Genomic DNA, 18,305 nt, shown 5'->3' on the forward strand with positions numbered 1-18,305 from the left:
CCCCCCAGGTTCAAGCAATTCTCCTGCCTCTGCCTCCCGAGTAGTTGGTCTCGAACTCCTGACCTCAAGTGATCTGCCTGCCTCAGCCTCCCAAAGTGCTGGGATTACAGGCATGAGCCACCGCGCTGGGCCTACTGTCACTTTTAATAAAAGGCTAAAGCTTTCTGGCACATATCAAGGCTCCATGTAAGCAGCTTTACCTAAAATGTTCTCATTAATCCTCCTTAAGAACCTATGAGGTCAACGCTTTTATCAAACCCATTGACAGACAGAGACATGGAGGCCATGGAGACTCAATCACATAACCAAGTCCAGAGAGCCAGGAAGTGCAAGAGCCAAGTTTCGAGCCCCGTTTTCAAGCCCGGAGCCCTCTTTACTTCAATGCTACCACTTGTTGAGGGCAAATCATACCATTTCTTACTGAATCCTTAGTGCAATCCTGTGAGATAGTGATTCTACAGATTAGAAGGCTGAGGCTCAGGGAGGCAAAGTCATGAGATGAAGGCCACATACAATGAGTCAGACTTCAACCTTGAGTGGTTCCCACGGCCCCAGCCTGCACTGCTTTCCTCCCTGTGCGCATCGGTAGAGACCCACGGGGGCGTGCGGGAGGCTGGGAAGGAGACAGTAGCCCAGGGAGAGCAGGGTAGGGTAAGGCTAGGTGGGGAGAGGAGAAGGTGATTTCCCAAATCTGAGAAGGCTCGAGACCCACTCTGCTTCCCACTCCCTGGATGGTCCTAGGGAAGTCCCCTCTCCTCTTTGGGACTAACACTGCATCCCCCTCTCTGGGCTGTGGCAATGGCACAGAGCGGGGTCCACAAGGAGAGTCCTCTAAAAGCACAAACCACACACATGTCAGGAAATAAGGGGATGAGCCTGCCTCACTGGTGGGCAAACGGACCAGGAGGGACATGTGGAAAGAGTGCCCCACCACATGGGTGAGGGCCTTGTGGAGGCAGATGGGCATGAGGGGAAAATCGGGCTATGCTGGTGGTTTCTGACCATCCCCGGCTCCTCGGAAGGAGATGAACAAAGATGAACGAACACCCCACACTTCCACCTGCCAGAGCCCCTGCCTGTCCTCTACCATCCCCTCACAGATGCTGTGCTTGTAGGAGGTGTTTGTTATGACTGCACCATTTTACAGATGAGAAAGAAAACTGCTCTTCAGCCTCACACACAATCTTGTTAAGGACAGAGCAGGATCCAGCCAGGGATCAGTTTCCAGGGGCCATGAGAGGTAGCCAGGGCCAGCTTCCCTAGACCATCCCCCAGGGAGGGGCTGGGAGATGTCCTGGGCCCTCCCTACCTCTGCCTGGGGCCTTCCTCACTGGCTCCGATTGAAAAGCCACAGGAAGAAAGTTTAGGTATCGCTGGTTCCAGGGCAGCTGAGGCTCCAGCAGGGATGTGGGCCCCTACTACAAGGCTCCACTTGGCTCTGGAGTTCTGGCTCTGTCAAGAGCAGAAGTCTGGGTCCAGGTGGCATCACCAGGTCCCCTACCCAGTCTGGATCCCTGCTGCCCCTCTCAGCTCCTGTCCTAGAGCTCTGGGCCTCCAGGGGCTCTGGTCCCCCTCTCCACAGCCAGAAGGGGCCTTGTACACCCACATTTCTCTGGATTTGCCTTGAGCAAGCCACTGTCCCTCTCTGAGGCCATTTCTTCATCTGAAAGAGGGTACAGGTGTCAGGGCTGCGGAGGGTTATACAGGAACTTACAGATGTGCCCAGTTCCCCTCATGCCTTGAGATCAGGTGAGCAGGGACTTACTGACTGTCATCTAGAACCTGGCATGCAGCTAGTGCTCAATACTTGCTCAAGGAAGAAATGATGAGGACAACCCCATCCCATCCCCAGCCCTGGCCCCAGGCCCACTGCCCCTTCAGCTCTAGCCCTCATCCCCGGGCTTCCACCTCAACATAAGGCCGGGCCCCCACTGAGATGACCCCAAAGCCCAACATGACCTTATCCTCTGTCCCATCAAGCACAAGCCTATTCCATTTGATCCTCCAAAAGAATGTGAAAGTCCCTGAGGTGTCCCCAGTCCTGGGTTGAGTGATGGGGCCCTGAGCAACTCAGACACAGACCCTGCTCTCAAGCTCAGAATAACAGCACCATCATCAGGGAAAAACGGCGCTTTCATATAACAAAGATACAACGATAATAAAGCTGTAGCTATTACCATCACCTCTAACACTCACAGCCACCTTGCAAGCAGGCATTCTTTCATTCCCATTTTACAGAGAGGAAACAGACTGACTCTAAAGCCCAAGCTCCTGACCATGAGACCACACTACCTTATCATGCAGCAAACTACCTTAATTCTAGCAAAAGATCAGGTTTTTGGAGGTGGAGGCATTTCTTCTCACCTGGAATTAGGTATTCCTAATACCTAAGGTTTCCCATCTGCAGGCTAGGATATCCAGACCACCACTTTCAACCTGAGACCCATCTAAGCAAGGACAGCAATGGAGAGAAGTGATACTGTGCCTATGGCCCGTGCCCTTGGCAGACATTGATAATCAATTGCAGCTCTACTTCCCTCTGACCGTTTCTCAGCACAAGGCCCCAGGCGGGCAATACTGATTGATCAAGTTTTGAACATCTCATTATCCATTCCCACCCCTGGCAAACATTCTCCACCCTCCCTCTCCAGCCCCCATTTTCATGTCCCCATTCTCCCACTTCCTCTGGTTCAGCCCTTTCCTGGCCCCTTTCCAAAGCCACTTCCGCTCCCTCCATTCCAAAGAGCCAAAGCCTGCCAAGGTCACTGGTGATCTCTTTGCTGTCAAAACATTCCCTAGTCCTCCCTGACCCCTGAAATGTTCAGCATTTTTCTGCATTCCTCCTTCCCTGGACTGACCCTTCCCCTCCTCTAACCACGTCCTTACAGACTGGTTGCCACTCATCAGCCTTAGGCCCTCAGCTCAAGCCCCTCACTTGATAGATGATACAACTGAAGCCCAGACAGGGACAGGACCTGTGCAAGGTCACAGGGCAAGTCAGAGGGCCCCTCCTCACCCCACCCAGCCCACTATAGACAATCCCCACGATGACCAGTGACTGTGAGGGGATTTTAAGTTTCCCCGTCTCTTCTCCCACAATATCCCTACACGCTCCCTACCCCAAGAAGCTCCAACCATGCAGAGCTTCTTCCTAATAATGTCACATTTACTGTCTAACTTCTGTGCCTTTGCTCAGGTAGTTCCCTCTATCCCAAATGCCCTTTCTTCACTTGATCAAATCCCACACATCCAACCTCTTCCAGGAAGCCTCCTTTGAGGCAATGTAGCCTTGTGGTTAACAGCAAGGGCCTTAATCCTAAGATATCAGCTCCGATGCTTCATGTCTGAGCCATTTTGAGTGAGTTCATTACCTTCCCTGAGCCTCAGTTTTCTCATATTTTAAAATGGGGGAAACAACAGCTCTGACTCCTGGGGGCTGTTGTGGCCCGTGGATACGTTTATAGAATTTAGCAGAGAGGCAGGCCCATCGTAGGTGCTCAGTACACCTTCCAATGGGGCCTCATCCCTCCTGTGGGCAGGCTGCTGGTGCCTTTCTTGAACGTAAATCTCTTCTTCCTCCCGCAGCCACACCACCCACTGCCAAGCACTGCCCGCACGTCTCTTCCCTTTAAAGAACCTGCCATTCATGTCTGCTTCCCCAGGACCTGGCACGGAGGTGTACGCCTGCCCAGTGTGGCCGTCCAGTCTGGTCCTGTTTCTCCCTTGTCCCCCATGTTCCCAGGCCCCACTGAGATGCTCCTTTCTCTCTAGGAAGCTGCTTCCCTCCTGTGGTCTGTGCACGCGACTCATCTCTTCACTAGAGCGTAAGGCCCCTCATGCCCACACCCTCCCCACAGAAACCAGCACCTGGGAGCTCTCAGTGAAGGCTCATTGGTAGGGCTCAGGACCACACCCGCCCCCCTTGCCAGCCACAGCCGGAGGCCTTATTCCCGGTGCTCCCGGAGGACCCGGGCAAATACAGGCCTGAGTGCACAGCCCTGTTCCGGTCCTAGTTATTTTTGGCCCTGTAGTGGGTAATGACTGTGCTATTTTAACGCTGCAATTTTACAGATGACCTGCTCCCGGAGTTAGCTGGGGACAGACCATATGCCTGGTCTAAATTACAGCTGTGAACACGTGCTCTTTCCTCGTTAAGGTCCCCCCAACCACCCAGGAGTCAGAGCTGGGCTGAATGCCCTTGTGCCCCTTCTGCTGCTCCCAGAGACCCAGCCTGGCTGGTGTGTCTGCAACATGAGAGTTGCAGCCAAACCCAGGGGCCAGGGGAGCCTCTGACCAGGGCTCTGGCCTCCAGTCTCCCCCAGCCTGGTGGGGAAATGGCCTCAGAGGCCAGAATGACAACATCTCAGAAGAGGGCTCAAGCTCTGCCCTGACCTGGAGTGTAGCTGCTTCTCTGGGCTATAATTCTATCTGACAAATGGGTTCAGCCCCTCAGGAGCATCATCAGAAGTTTCTGGATGTGAAAAGTACTAGGAAAATTTTGGAAGTCAAAGCTATTGAGATTGTTATCAAAAGAAAATAAGTTTTAAAATGATAAATTGCAGCAGCTACCACGTCCTAAGTACCTACTTACACAGTAAGAGAAAAATATGCTATGGGCTCTGGAGTCCGTAGTCACTGAACCTCCCCAGACCTCAGTGTCCTAACTTTAAAACAGAGACAAGACAGGCACAGTGGCTCATGCCTGTACTTCCAGTGCTCTAGGAGGCCGAGAAGGAAGGATTGCTTGAGGCTGGAGTTCAAGACCAATCTGGACAACATGTTAACACCTCATCTCTACAAAAAATAACTAGCTGGGCATGGCAGTTGTGCACCTGTAGTCCTAGCTACCCAGGAGGATCCCTTGAGCCCAGGAGGTCGAGGCTGCAGTAAGCTATGACCACATCACTGCATTCCAGGATGGGCAACAGAGTGAGACCCTGTCTCAAATAAATAAATAAATAACAGGGGGCCGGGCGCAGTGGCTCAAGCCTGTAATCCCAGCACTTTGGGAGGCCGAGATGGGCGGATCACGAGGTCAGGAGATCGAGACCATCCTGGCTAACACGGTGAAACCCCATCTCTACTAAAAAAACACAAAAAACCAGCCGGGTGAGGTGGCAGGCGCCTGTAGTCCCAGCTACTTGAGAGGCTGAGGCAGGAAAATGGCGTAAACCCAGGAGCCGAAGCTTGCAGTGAGCTGAGATCCGGCCACTGCACTCCAGCCTGGGCAACAGAGCGAGACTCCATCTCAAAAATAAATAAATAAATAAATAAATAAATAAATAAATAAATAACAGGGACAATAGGAGTATCCACCGCAGACGTGGTGGCTCACGTGTAATCCTAGCACTTGGGAGGCTGAAGCAGGTGGATCACTTGAGGTCAGGAGTTCAAAACAGCCTGGCCAACATGGTGAAACACCGTCTCTACTAAAAATACAAAAAAATTAGCTGCACGTGGTGGCGGGCACCTATAATCCCAGCTCCTTGGGAGGCTGAGGCAGGAGAATCACTTGAACCAAGGAGGTGGAAGTTGCACTAAGCCAAGATCCCAATGCTGCACTCCAGCCTGGGCAACAGAGGGAGACTCCCTCTTAAAAGAAAAAAAAAAAGAGTATCCATCCACGGGATTGTCTTGAGGATGAATTGAGTTCACACCTGAGGTGAGCTTAGAACCCTGTCTGGTACATACCAAGTATCACAAGTGTGAACTACTGTCATTACCAATGGTCAAATGCAAAGAGCTTTAACATGTCCATGGCCATTCTCATACTGAAAGAAGAGTCCAGGATAGATCAGTGTTCCCATTTCACAGATAGAGAAGCCCAGAGGAGTCTGACCATGGCTCACAATCGACAGCACTGGGACTCCAGTCCACACCTGCCTCCTGCAGCCCAAGCCCCTTGGTGGGATCAGGCAGAGCTCTGTAGGGCTGCTCAAAAAGAGTATCTGACCCTCAGTGGGCAGTGGGTGACCTCTGACTCCTTCAAGCCACATGCCCCTCACACAGCCCCCAGGCCCGTGAGAAGCAGAGTCTTAGGCTCCAGTTCACCATTCCCTGCACTTGCTGTTCCCTCTGGCTGGAACGCTCTTCCCAGACTCCTCCCTCCTGGGATTCACCGGTGTGTACTGAGTCACCTTCTCACAGGGACCTTCCCTGGTGCTGTCAATGGCCGCCCTTATCCCCTCTGCATACCACTTCCATGTTGTGCTGACTGCCAGCACCTGCCGCTCTACCTGCTGGAGATGCTGAGGCCGGTGCAGACTGGGGAATGAAGATGTCCCATCCCCGGGAGTCCTCCCCTCCGGCAAGGTGCTGCCCTTCTCTGGGCTTGTTTCTCCACAAATAAGCAATGCTCATGCTAATCCTAGTGGGGACCTTGACGGGGAGGAACAGGTCACAACTGAGAGCAGCGTTCGAGTCTAACTTTAACTCCACTGGCTTCAGTTTGGCCTCAAAACTCAACCACAGGGACCAGGTCCAAGGCCCGGATGGGTCACAACCCTGAACAAGGTGACCCTAGCACCCCCACCCCCACATACCCCATGGCCCCTGCTCTAACCTGTGGCCACTGCTGTCAGAGGCTGCCAGCCCAACCTGGGGTGGGTGAGGACTGCTCCCAGCTCCTCCCATGGCAGAATCCACCAAGACCTCTGCGCTAGGAATGTGGAGCTCTGCCTCTTAGACGTTCTGTGTCTGGGGCCAATGACTCCAATGCTCAGAATCTCAGTTCCTTTGTCTCTAAAATGGGCCTGCTCTGTCACCTCACAGGAGTCAATGAGAGAATGGAAGCAAAAACACGTTGTAAAACAATTACAAAAAAAGTAGTTACCATTTACCAAAGTCTTCCTCTATGCCAGGCAAATGCAATTTCATTTGATCCCCACAAACAGTTGGAGGCAGGTACTACTGTTATTTGCAATTTACAGGTGAGGAAATTGAGACTTCATCACGAGGGACAGGTGGGGCTTGGCCCGCCCTCCTTCAGGTCCAGAGGCTCCAGGACAGCACTCTGGGCTTACTGGGGCCTGGAGGAGGGAGAGAGGTGCTCCTCTCCTTTCCTCCAAAGGTGCAGACGAGCTCTGGGCCCCCAAAACCCATCTCACCACAGTACTAATCATGCTGGCGGCGTCCCAAGGATAGGCAGGGGGAAGAGGAGCAGGGCAGAAGAAAGCCACCAGTTAGGAGGGAGCATTATTACCAATAATCTCCTTGATACTCCTGCCAGGTAAGAGTTTTTATCCCCATGTTGCAGATGAGGAAACCAAGCATCAGAAAGGACAAGTGACTTGCCCAAGATTGAAGATGGCAAGAGAAATTCTCGGCCGGGCGCGGTGGCTCAAGCCTGTAATCCCAGCACTTTGGGAGGCCGAGGCGGGCGGATCACAAGGTCAGGAGATCGAGACCACAGTGAAACCCCGTCTCTACTAAAAATACAAAAAATTAGCCGGGCGCGGTGGCGGGCGCCTGTAGTCCTAGCTACTCAGGAGGCTGAGGCAGGAGAATGGCGTGAACCCAGGAGGCGGAGCTTGCAGTGAGCCGAGATCGCGCCACTGCACTCCAGCCTGGGCAACAGCGTGAGACTCCGTCTCAAAAAAAAAAAAAAAAAAAAGAGAAATTCTCTTCCACCATCCAAAGTGGCTACCTCTTCTGCGTCCCCAGATTCAGAGATGTTTCTTTCTAGCCTCCCTTCTCTTGCCAGCCCCCCTTCCTTCAAAACCACTTCCCCGGGGGCTGCCCTGCCACACTCCCTCCCTCATTCCTGGAGAAAACCGCAGGATTCTCCCGCTGGAACAGATGGCCATTCTCAGAAGTTCTGGTCAAATCTTGCCAGTTTTTAAAGGGTCTATTTTGGGAGGCAATCAGTGTGATAAACGGTGCATCCCCTGGCCCACTGGCCCAGCCCTAATGGGTCTCTGACACCACCCCCCACCAGCAGGCACCACCCCACATTCCCAATGCCAATGCCAGTCTCAGTTGGGAGGCGGCCACAGCTGAACAACAGAGTGGGGCCAGAGGAGGAGCAAGGCGGGCCCTCTAGGCCCAGACACGCTGGCATTCCTGGGACCAGGGAGCTCGGGCTCCCCTGGTGGAGCCCTGTAAGGCCAAGAGGGAATGGGGTGAGGGGGTGCTGTACTGTCAGTTGTTTCCTGATGAGGGGAGAGGCTGTGGCCCGAAGTGGCTGGCAGGGAGGTGGGAGTGTGCAGCAGTCCTGGGTTCTGGCTCCAAAACCGGCAGGAAGGTCTGTGTGACCCCAGGCAAGCCACTCTCTTCTCCCTCCCAAACAACGAGACCTGCGACCTGCGCTGGGCTGGTCTTCTGGCTTCAGGGGAAGGTGCCAGGTGACAAGTTCCTTGAGCGTAACCAGAGACAGGGAGAGAAAGAAGCCACGGGGAGGCCCCTCCCAGCCTCCCAGACGCTCCAGGGAGAGGTGACAGCGAGTCTGCCGTTGGCCTGGGCGCCCAAGGGACTTTAGAAGCCCGAAGGGAAAGGTGCGAGAGAAAACAGGTTTCAAAAATAGTTGGGACGCCAGGCTCGTCACCTGGATCCGACTAGAGGAAGGGACGCAGGGGTCTAGACCGCCTCATGTAGGGCTCTCCCGAGGCACCCCAGGCGGGGCCTCTCTCCCAATTTCAAGTACGTACCTGCGACCCCGGGCTCACACCTGGGTGGGTGTCTGGACACCCGGAGTCAAAAGTTGGCCCGGTGGGTCGGACAGGGGGCGGGAGAACGGGCCAGTGGGCTCCCGCCCGCCGCAGCCGCTGGCTGGGGCGCAGGGGTGCGGGACGGGGGCGTCTTTCCAAGCTCCTGCGCCCTTTCCTCCTCCCTCAGGCACCGACGACCAGGGCCTGCCTCCCCCTAGCTAGCCAGGACAGCAGGGCGGGAGGTGCCGCGGGTGGCGGGGGCCTCTCCTCCCAACCTGCACCCCACCCCATGCCGGCTGCACCTGGGGACCTCGAGCTCGGGCTCCTTCCTCAGCGCTGCCCCTCCTCGCAGCGGCACCGAGCGGCCGGGGAGTAGGTGCGCAACTTGACCCCGGCCGACCCCCTGCCCCGCAGGGCCGGGAAAGGGCCACGCCGGGACCTGAGCGCCGGTCAGGCCCCGCCTCTGCCCAACTTGGCCGCACTCCGGGCGCCGGCGGAGGCCCCGCGCGCCGACCCCGGCCCGGCCCGGCTGACGCGCGCACACTCACTGCGGTGCCGGCCGCCGCCCCCCCAGCTCTGCTTGGCCAGGCTGGGGCTCCGGATCAGCGCCCGCCCCGCGGACTTGAGCGCGTCCATGGCCCGCTCCGGCGCCGCCACCGCTGCCGCCACCAAAACTCCGTCAGGAAAAACTTTCCGCCCGGCCCTGCAGCGCGCGGGCTGCGCGCTCCTCCCCTCCCGGCGCGAGCTCCGCCGCGGCGTCCGACGGGGCGGGGCAAGGAAGGACAGGCCACGCCCCCAGGCGGGCCCCGCCCCCGACCGCCGATCTCGCCCCGCCTGGTCCCTGTCCAGGCCCAGGGTCCAGGCCCCAAGAGCTTCTGAGGCCGCCCGAAGGCGCCAGAAGATAGCGAATCGCAAGCCCCAGACGCCCCCGCTTTCCTCCTTCTCCCCAATCCCCACCCCGTAGGAGCCTGCGGGTCTGAGAGCAGCGGCCTACGATTTCCAGTGACCATTTTACAGATGGGGAGACTGAGGGCTCCTCCAATGGTGAAAGGTCTTGTTCAGGGACAAGAACAATGCGATGTCCAGGGCAGTGGGAGACTTAGGAAAGAGTGGAGGCTGTAAATCAGGGATATCCAGACTTTTGGCTTCCTTAGGCCACATTGGAAGAAGTGTCTTGGGCCACACATAAAATACACTAACAACAGCCCATGAGCTAAAAAAAAATATATATATATACACACACACATATATCTCTCAAAAGAAAAAAAAAACTCATGAGTTTTTTTTTGTTTTTTTGTTTTTTTTTCCTGAGACACAGTTTTACTCTGTCGCCCAGGCTGGAGTGCAGTGGTGCGATCTCGGGTCACTGCAACCTCTACCTTCCGGGTTCAAGCTGTTCTCGTGCCTCAGCCTCCCGAGTAGCTGGGATTACAGGCATGCACCACCATGCCCGGCTAATTTTTGTATTATTAATAGAGATGGAGTTTTATCATGTTGGCCAGGCTGATCTCGAACTCCTGACCTCAAGTGATCTGCCTGCCTCAGCCTCCCAAAGTGCTGGATGGCTGTAAGCCACCGCACCCGGCCCAAAAAGTCTCATAATGTTTTAAGAACCTTTACGAATTTGTGTGGGGCCCCATTCGAAGCCGTCCTGGACCTCACATGGCCAGTGGGCCACAGGTTGGACAAGCTTGCAGTATAGACCCTTGTTAGGCGCAGGGTCGGTATATAAAAGTTTGCCCTTACTTTACTCATCCACGTAGCTCCCTGGCTGCTCCCTGGCACCACCTGAGCATGCTGGGCCACCCCATGCCCCTGCAACTTCCCAGGTAGCCTCAGAAATGGTATGATCTGGAATGTGCCCCTGACACTGACTTGCTGTGTGACCTCAGGCAAGTCCTTCCCCTCTCTGAGTCTTGTTTTTCTGTGAATGAGAGTCAATGCTATCTCTAGTGATCCTTCCAACCTGCCAGGGTCAAGAATCTGCATGACCTTGACCCTGACCCCATGCTGCTTCCTAGGAGCATTCGGAGGGCAGTCTGAACCCCAGAACTGCTCAGGCACAGATGTTCTAACTCCAGGATTGGAAGGATTTATTCTAACTCTCTAGGATGCCGTGCCTTCCTTTCAAACTGTGCCAAAAGTAGCCAGAGGGAGGACACACACATCCAAGCCACAGCCTGGCTTCTTTTAGAAGAGGGTGCCGCAGGCAAGGCCAACTTCAGCCTCTGTAATTACTCCCAGCTCAGAAGCCAGCAGTCTTCTCTGTGTCGGGAGAAACATAGCACTGTGCTGTCCCCAGCTGGATAGGGTGGCCTCACTGACATTCCCCTGTTTATAAACCAAGTGCTTTGTTAGCCAGTCTGTCCTTGGCTTCCCCAGCAACACTGCTTAGGTGGACCCACTTAACAGATGAGAGCCCTAGGTCAGGGAGGGAAGCATTCACTGATAGTCTCCGAGAGTCAGAGATTGGGATCAGACTCAGGCCCATAGGCGATGGGGTAGAGTATAATGCCAGGGGTTAGAACTCAGCTGTCCTTTTGGTGGTTGTGAACTCACCCTTCTGAGCCTCATCTGTAAAAGGGGCAACTGTACCTATTTCACGGGGCTATCCGTAAGGACTAAATAACAGGAGTTGGAATGGCTGAATCCTGTTCTTGAGAACCTACCTTTAAAGTTGCCTCCTCCAGGAAGCCTTCCCTGACTACCACCCATAGATTAAGTTTCTCTTTGTGGGCGCCCACAATCCTGAACTTTCAGCACTGCAAGCACTGCTGCTGCCTGTTTATACTCTTCTCATCTCCATTAGACTTTGTACCCTCCAAAAGCAGGAAGTTTTTCTGATTCATTTCTGAATCCCAAATGCCTAGTAAGGGGTCCAAATGGAGTTGGAACACAGTCAGTGTTCCTATCCTTCCTCCCTCCTTTCCTCCCCTTCTCCCTTTCTCCAACTTTTCACCAAACCAGGCTGCCTTCTGCAAAAGGGCTGTGGCAATAGGTAGGTGGGTCCGCAGGGCTGAGCCCCCCGGCTCACTTATCCCGAGCCAGCTAGATTCTGGAATAGTAGAGCATTCTGGAGCAGGGAGGAAAAGTGATCCCCCAGGGCAGACTGGCCAAGGGCAGCTGGTGGTGTCCGGCTGGCAGGGGGCACCATATGGGCCTGATAAGCAGGAAGGCCTGGGAACTCTGCGTGTGCAACGAAAGCTGTTTACCGGCCTTTGCAGTTTCCCGGAGATGGCTTGCTGGGAGCTGTCAGCCATGTGTCCCCTGCAGAGGGGCAGCCTGCTAGTGCCCCTTCTGCCAGTCGCAGAAACAGAAGCAGAAACAGAATGTCAGAGCTGTGAGTGGCCTCCTCTGAGGTCACTGTGGCCGAACCCTCATTTCACAGATGAGGAGGCTAAGACCCAGAAAGGGATAGGGACTCGTGCAAGGTTACACAGCAAGCCAGGAACAAATGCCAGGTCTCCTGCCTCCCACCTTGGATGCTTATAACAAGGAGGAGGCAAAGAAGTAGGGCCAGGCGCAGTAGCTCACGCCTGTAATCCCAGCACTTTGGGAGACCAAGGCAGGCAGATCATCTGAGGTTGGGGGTTTGAGACCAGCCTGACCAACATGAGAAACCCCATCTCTACTAAAAATACAAAATTAGCTGGGCATGGTGGCACATGCCTGTAATCCCAGCTACTCGGGAGGCTGAGACGGGAGAATTGCTTCAACCCAGGAGGTGGAGGTTGCAGTGAGCCGAGATCACGCCATTGCACTCCAGCTTGGGCAACAAGAGCAAAGCTCCGTCTCAAAAAACATAAATAAATAAATAAAAAAGAAAAGAAAAGAAAAAAATAAGTCCTGAAAGTAGCTCAGTATTCAAGAGGGGCTTGAAAGGGGATTTTTCTTTTCTCTTCTGTTGTTTGGTTTTCTGTTTATCTGCCCTAACTTCGTAAACATTTCTGTAGTGATCATGTTCCTTTAGTGATCAGAAAAAGAACAGTAAAAGGGGTGGGGGAGCTACCTATGGGAATAAATGGCTTTTGTCTTTAGTCAAATGGCATCAGCTACAATCTTACTCATTTCTTCCTCAGCGGACCCACAGGACCCCAGCAAGATAGTGGATGCCAAGGGGTTGACAGGGCTCTCAGCCTCTCTCCAGCCATCATTTGGGCTTGTAGTGGGACCAAGACAAAAGCCTAAGCTGGGATGAGAGGCCCTGGGGTCCTCAGGTGGTCTGTCCTCCCTACTTCCCTAAGCCAATCCCTTCCTCTGTTTCTTCATCTATAAAATGGGAGTTATTAGTGGAAGACACCAGAGCGCAGTAGTTAAGCACACCGATGCTGGATCCCGGGATCCAGGCTCCCCTATTTCTTTACTACATGGCCTTTGGCAAGTCATTTAAATTCCATGGGCCTCAGTTTCCTCTAAAATGTAAAACTGGTGCAATGGACTGAATGTTTCTGTCCTATCAAAATTCGTATATCAAAATCCTAACCTTCAAAGTATCAGGAGATGGGGCCGTTGGGAGGTAATCCCTTCATGGAAGCAGAGGCCTCATGAATGGCATGAGTATAAACAAGACCCCAGAGAGATTCCTGGCCCTGTTCACTCTTACAGTGACAAGACAGCCGTCTATGAACCAGGAAGTGGGCCCTCGCCAGACAGAATATGCCAGCACCTTGAGCTTGAACTTCCCAGCATCTGCAACTGTGAGAAATACATTTTTGTTGTTTATAAACCAGCCGGTCTTTGATATTTTGTTAGAGCAGCCTGAATAGACTAGAATAATGGGGATTACACCTCATGGAGTCATCATGAGGATTAAAAGTTAATGTTGGCTGGGTGCAGTGGCTCATGCCTGTAATCCCAGCATTTTGGGAGGCCAAGGTGGGCGGATCACCTGAAGCCAGGAGTTTGAGACCAGCCTGACCAATGTGGTGAAACCTCATCTTTACTGAAAATATAAAAATTAGCTGGGTGTGGTGGCAGGCGCCTGTAGTCTCAGCTACTCGGGAGGCTGAGGCAGGAGAATCACTTGAACCTGAGAGGTGGAAGTTGCAGTGAGCCAAGATTGCACCACTGTACTCCAGGCTGGGCAACAAAGTGAGACTCCATCTAAAAAAAAAAAAAATGGCCAAGAGTGGTGGCTCATGCCTGTAATCCCAACATTTTGGGAGGCCAAGGCAGGTGGATCATGAAGTCAGGGGATCGAGATCATCCTGGCCAACACGGTGAAACCCTGTCTCTATTAAAAATACAAAATTAGCCGGGCATGGTGGCACATGCCTGTAATCCCAGCTACTCGGGAGGCTGAGGCAGGAGAATGGCTTGAACCTGGGAGGCAGAGATTGCAGTGAGCCGAGATCATGCCACTGCACTCCAGCCTGGTGACAGAGCGAGACTCTATCTCAGGAAAAAAAAAAAAAAAAAAAAAGAGTTAATGTTTGTGACATGTTTAGAATTCTGCCTGGCAAATAGTAAGTGATATATATGTTGCATATATACACACACACACACACACACACATATATATATATATATTTTTTTGAGATGGAGTCTAGCTGTTACCCAGGCTGGAGTGCAGTGGTGCCATCTCGGCTCACTGCAGCCTCTGCCTCCCGGGTTCAAGTGATTCTCCTGCCTCAGCCTCCTGAGTAGTTAGGATTATAGGCACCCACCACGCCCAGCTAATTTTTGTATTTTTAGTAGAGACAGGGGTTTCACCATGTTGGTCAGGCGGGTCTCGAACTCCTGACCTCATGATCCTCCTGCCTCAGCCTCCCAAAGGGCTGGAATTACAAGCTTGAGCCACCACACCCGGCCACATATTTTAATAAAACTAAAATTGCTTTCCTAACTGGGTGGACGATGAAGATGGCGTGGCTGGAGCACCTATGAATATCATAGTTCTTGGCTGGGCCCCAGGGAAGGGAGCGTTTTGTCTTGGGATTGGAACCAGCATAGCCCAGTCTGAGCGGTAGGCAGGCTAACATCACACCCTCAACGGAGAGGGTAGGGTTGCGCCACCCTCCCTGGGGCCCAGGTCGGAGACAGTCCTCTCCCAGGGAATCAGAAGGAGCCTAGGTTACTTACTGGTGAGTCACAAGCCCCAGGGCTCTGACCTTTTACCCCAAATGCAGGGCCTTTCCTGCCTGCTATGCCCGCTGACCTGACCACCCCAACCAGTTGCCTCTGAACCCATCCTTCCTCAGACCCTTCCCATGCAGCTGCTTCTTCTAGGAACATCCAGCCAGACTGCTTCAACTCTCCTGGCCTCCCCACCTTTGCCTTGAACAGCTACTTGGCCTCCTCCCTAACACCCATGGTCACAGTCACCCACACACCAGTAATCTCTCCCCAACACACACACACTCCTAAACAACTGTTAGACCTTGGAGCTCCACATACCTTGGCTCTAAAACAAATCCTCCATGTATGTATATGTAACCTTAGCTATCTCTGAGCCTCAGTTTCCTCATCTGTATAGTGGGCATAATACCTACCTTAGAGGGCTTTGTAAGGCTTCTGTGGGATAATATATGCAAAATGCTTAGTCTAGTGGCAGGCGTGTGGTGAGTGCTCAGTAAATGGTAACAGGGCTGGGTACGGTGGCTCACGCCTGTAATTCCAGCACTTTGGGAGGCTGAGGTGGGTGGATCATCGCTTGAGCTCAGGAGTTCAGGACCAGGCTGGGCAACAAAGCAAAACCTTGTCTCTATAAAACAAAATTTTAAAAATTAGCCAAGTATGGTGGCACACACCTATGGTCCCAGCTACCCAGGAGGCTGAGGTGGGGGGATCGCTTGAACCTGGGAGGCAGAGGTTGCAGTGAGCTGAGATTACGCCACTGAACTCCAGCCTGGATGACAGAGACCTTGTCTCAAAGAAATAAAAATAAAGATAACATTTTTTTAAAAGAGTAACTCTGATGATCATTATTATGATGATGGTGAGCCTGTTTGCCTCTTCCAGCATCTGGGCATGCCTCAGGCATGGGGGCTGGAAATCAGCATTCGCTCCAGGGACTCCTAGAGCTGCTGACCGGTGCCTGGCGCAGAGGAGGTGTCTCACACGCATCCAATGGCTTAACTTCTGTCCTCTTGTTCTCACAGTGTCTGGCAAGTGGGTGAGGAAGGAGGAGAAACAGCAGGTGGAGAAACAGCAGCCCCTAATGGGCCTGGGGAGGTGCTCCTGAGGGGGGGCCCTTGGTCCCTACCCCTCCAAATCGCCCTCCATGGTGGGACCAGCAGTTGTCTCCTCCCCCAGCCTGGCATCTACGGGGAGATCTCTGGGCTGTGGAGCCACTGAGCTAATTAAGAATGACAAAGCACCGTGTAATTGCCAGCAATTGATGAGTCCCCTGCTTCCTCCTGCCCCCGCTTCCCTCATCCTCCTTGGCACTGTCTGGCCTGGAGGTCACCGCACAGACACGGAGGCAGGCAGAGTGGTGTGACTGAGCACAGGCTGGTGTCAGGAGACATGGGGGCTGGCCGCCTCTGCCACCCTCTTGCAATGGCACTTTGGGCAAGGAGTTTCCCTTTTTAAATTGACTCTATTTCCCCTTTTCTGTCTACAGGGATCTTGACCTCGTGCTGAAAAGAGGTAGGAGGAGGGACAAAGTGAAGGGACGAGGCCAAAGAGGACTCTGCTTAGGGGTCTGCTGCACCTTCCAGACTGGTTGAGTGCGAGGCAGACAGCCTCAGGTTTGAGTCTCAAGCCCTACTCAGCAGCTGTGGGATCGTGGGCAGCCCACCTACCTACCGTCTCCAGGCAGCAGGTTCCTCAGCTCTAGAATGGGACTCGTCTGAGAGCACTTAGCTCTTACTAGGACAACCTGCATGTGTCCTGAATCTGGGCCTATAAAGAGATCCCTGGACAAGCCCAGTCCTATCAAAGAGAATATAGATATTAAGGGTTGAGAACTTTTAGAGCAATTTGATAATTTTATGTCTGTTGAATCTCATTTTTTAAATTAGGCTTGTGTTTTTTGTCTTATTTTATTTTATTTTTCTAGTAATTCATTTTCCTTGTATTTTACAAAAGCATTGGTCTGTGACAGATTAGAAATTCTTTTAAAAACGGTCCTGCTCCACTGATGCTTTGAGAAGCACGACTTAGTGGACTTTATAAAACAGCCATTGGTGGCAATCTTGCCACAATATCTATATAGTTCCAGGGTTTGATTTCCAGGAACTTTCAACTTCTCCGAAGCCTATGGGATAAAGACCAAACCTCTTAGCCTGGCTTTCAAGGCCCTTCTCACTAAAGTCCCAACCCACCTTCCCATCCCTCGTCCTCCCCAGCCACATAGCCTTGTGATACTACCCTGTAGCCCCTTCCCCTAAACTTCCTGTATCCTCCTACTTCTCCATGCCTTTGCTGTTCCTTCTACCTGGAATGCCTTTCTCCACTTTGCCCTTCAACTGGCAAACTCCTATTCATCCTTCAAAGCCCAGACTAAATGTCACCAAGCCTGGGAAGCCTTTCCCAATGCCACCCCAGCACTCACCCCAGGTGGGGTTGCTCCCTTCTCCATGCTTCACATGGAACATGTGTGGGGACAGGATATTGCTGGGGTTAAGGCTACAGGCTCAGCAGTCAGAACAAGGTGGGCTTCAGACCTAACTTTACCAGCTGCACAATCCTGGGCAGGTGACTTAATACCACTGAGTCTCATTTTCCCGTCTGTGCAGTGGAGTCTAGAGGTGATGTGTGAAAAGTTTCCAGCACCACGGCACACAGTAGAGACCTCAGATATGACAGCTGCTGTCAATGGTATCCCTTTGGTTCATAACTTTCCACGTCGCTTTTCTGTCTCCCTACTAGGCTGGGTGCTCCTTGAGAGCAGAAGCACTTGAGAGTATCTGGTTTGCCTAGATGTTCCCTTTGCCCAGCCCAGGGCTTGCACGGAGCTGTGCGTTGAATGTGCGTCTCTGGGTGCTCCCTGCCCCACGGTGCTGGCAGCTGCTACCTTGTCAGCGACGTGCTGATTAACCCCATTTCTGATTTGTACTGTTTGCCAATTTCCATGATGCAAATACACCCACCACAGCCAATTTCAAGTTACCAGAAGTTTAATAACCATCTTGCAGAACTGCTAAATATTAGACAACCTGCTCATTTGAGCCACCTGGCTCCTGCACCCCTCTGGGTGTGACTATGCTGAACAGAAGATGAGCCAGAGCAGGCTTGGGTCCTGGTTGAGGGACAGGCTGCCTCCCATGCTCTCTGCCCAGCCAGCACATTGAGGACCACCCAGGGAAGGGCCATAGGGTCAGCCATGCCCCACACAGAGGCCTTCGCTCATCTCCCTCCCCCAGGCCTCCAGCCCCTTTGTTCTCTGAGATAAAAGCCTGTGAAATTGTTCATCTGTCTCCTCCCACAGAAGGAAGAACAGAGGCTGGTTAAGGGACCTGGCAGATCCATCCATCAATGGTTCTTGGGGGCCTGGGCAAGAGGGTGCTAGCCATGCGGCTCACAGGGCCTAATTTGCGATAGCCCTGTCCCCACCGCTGTTGCAAGCGAATAAGCTAAACCTGGTCACAATGGAGATCAGAGAAAGCTTGTGCACAACCTCCTCTAGCCTCCTTTCCTATGACCCCTTCGTCTCCGAGGCTCAGAAGGGTCCCCACTTGGCATTTTATGCTCTGCCGTTATCGTCCTGCAATTCTT

At 53.1% G+C, this 18,305-nt stretch overlaps 1 protein-coding gene across 6 annotated transcripts in view; it reads right to left on the reverse strand.

The window, feature by feature from the left end:
* LOC105494471 (low density lipoprotein receptor adaptor protein 1) overlaps positions 1-9,374 on the reverse strand; it is a 46,465-nt gene extending 37,091 nt beyond the window's left edge. For 4 of the 6 annotated variants that reach the window (XM_071098349.1, XM_011762904.3, XM_011762901.2 and 1 more), the window contains exon 1: positions 6,237-6,378. In XM_071098349.1, the coding sequence (XP_070954450.1) occupies positions 6,237-6,360 (124 nt within the window). In that variant the 5' untranslated portion in view covers positions 6,361-6,378. Of the gene's footprint in view, positions 1-6,236; positions 6,379-6,562; positions 7,342-9,193 lie in introns of those variants that run through there. The other 2 variants (XM_011762902.2, XM_011762905.2) reach the window with 2 other exon arrangements.
* Positions 9,375-18,305: the final 8,931 nt, after the last annotated feature.

The sequence above is a fragment of the Macaca nemestrina genome, chromosome 1 (assembly GCF_043159975.1).
Source record: "Macaca nemestrina isolate mMacNem1 chromosome 1, mMacNem.hap1, whole genome shotgun sequence".
In the NCBI taxonomy this organism is placed as follows: Eukaryota; Metazoa; Chordata; class Mammalia; order Primates; family Cercopithecidae; genus Macaca; species Macaca nemestrina.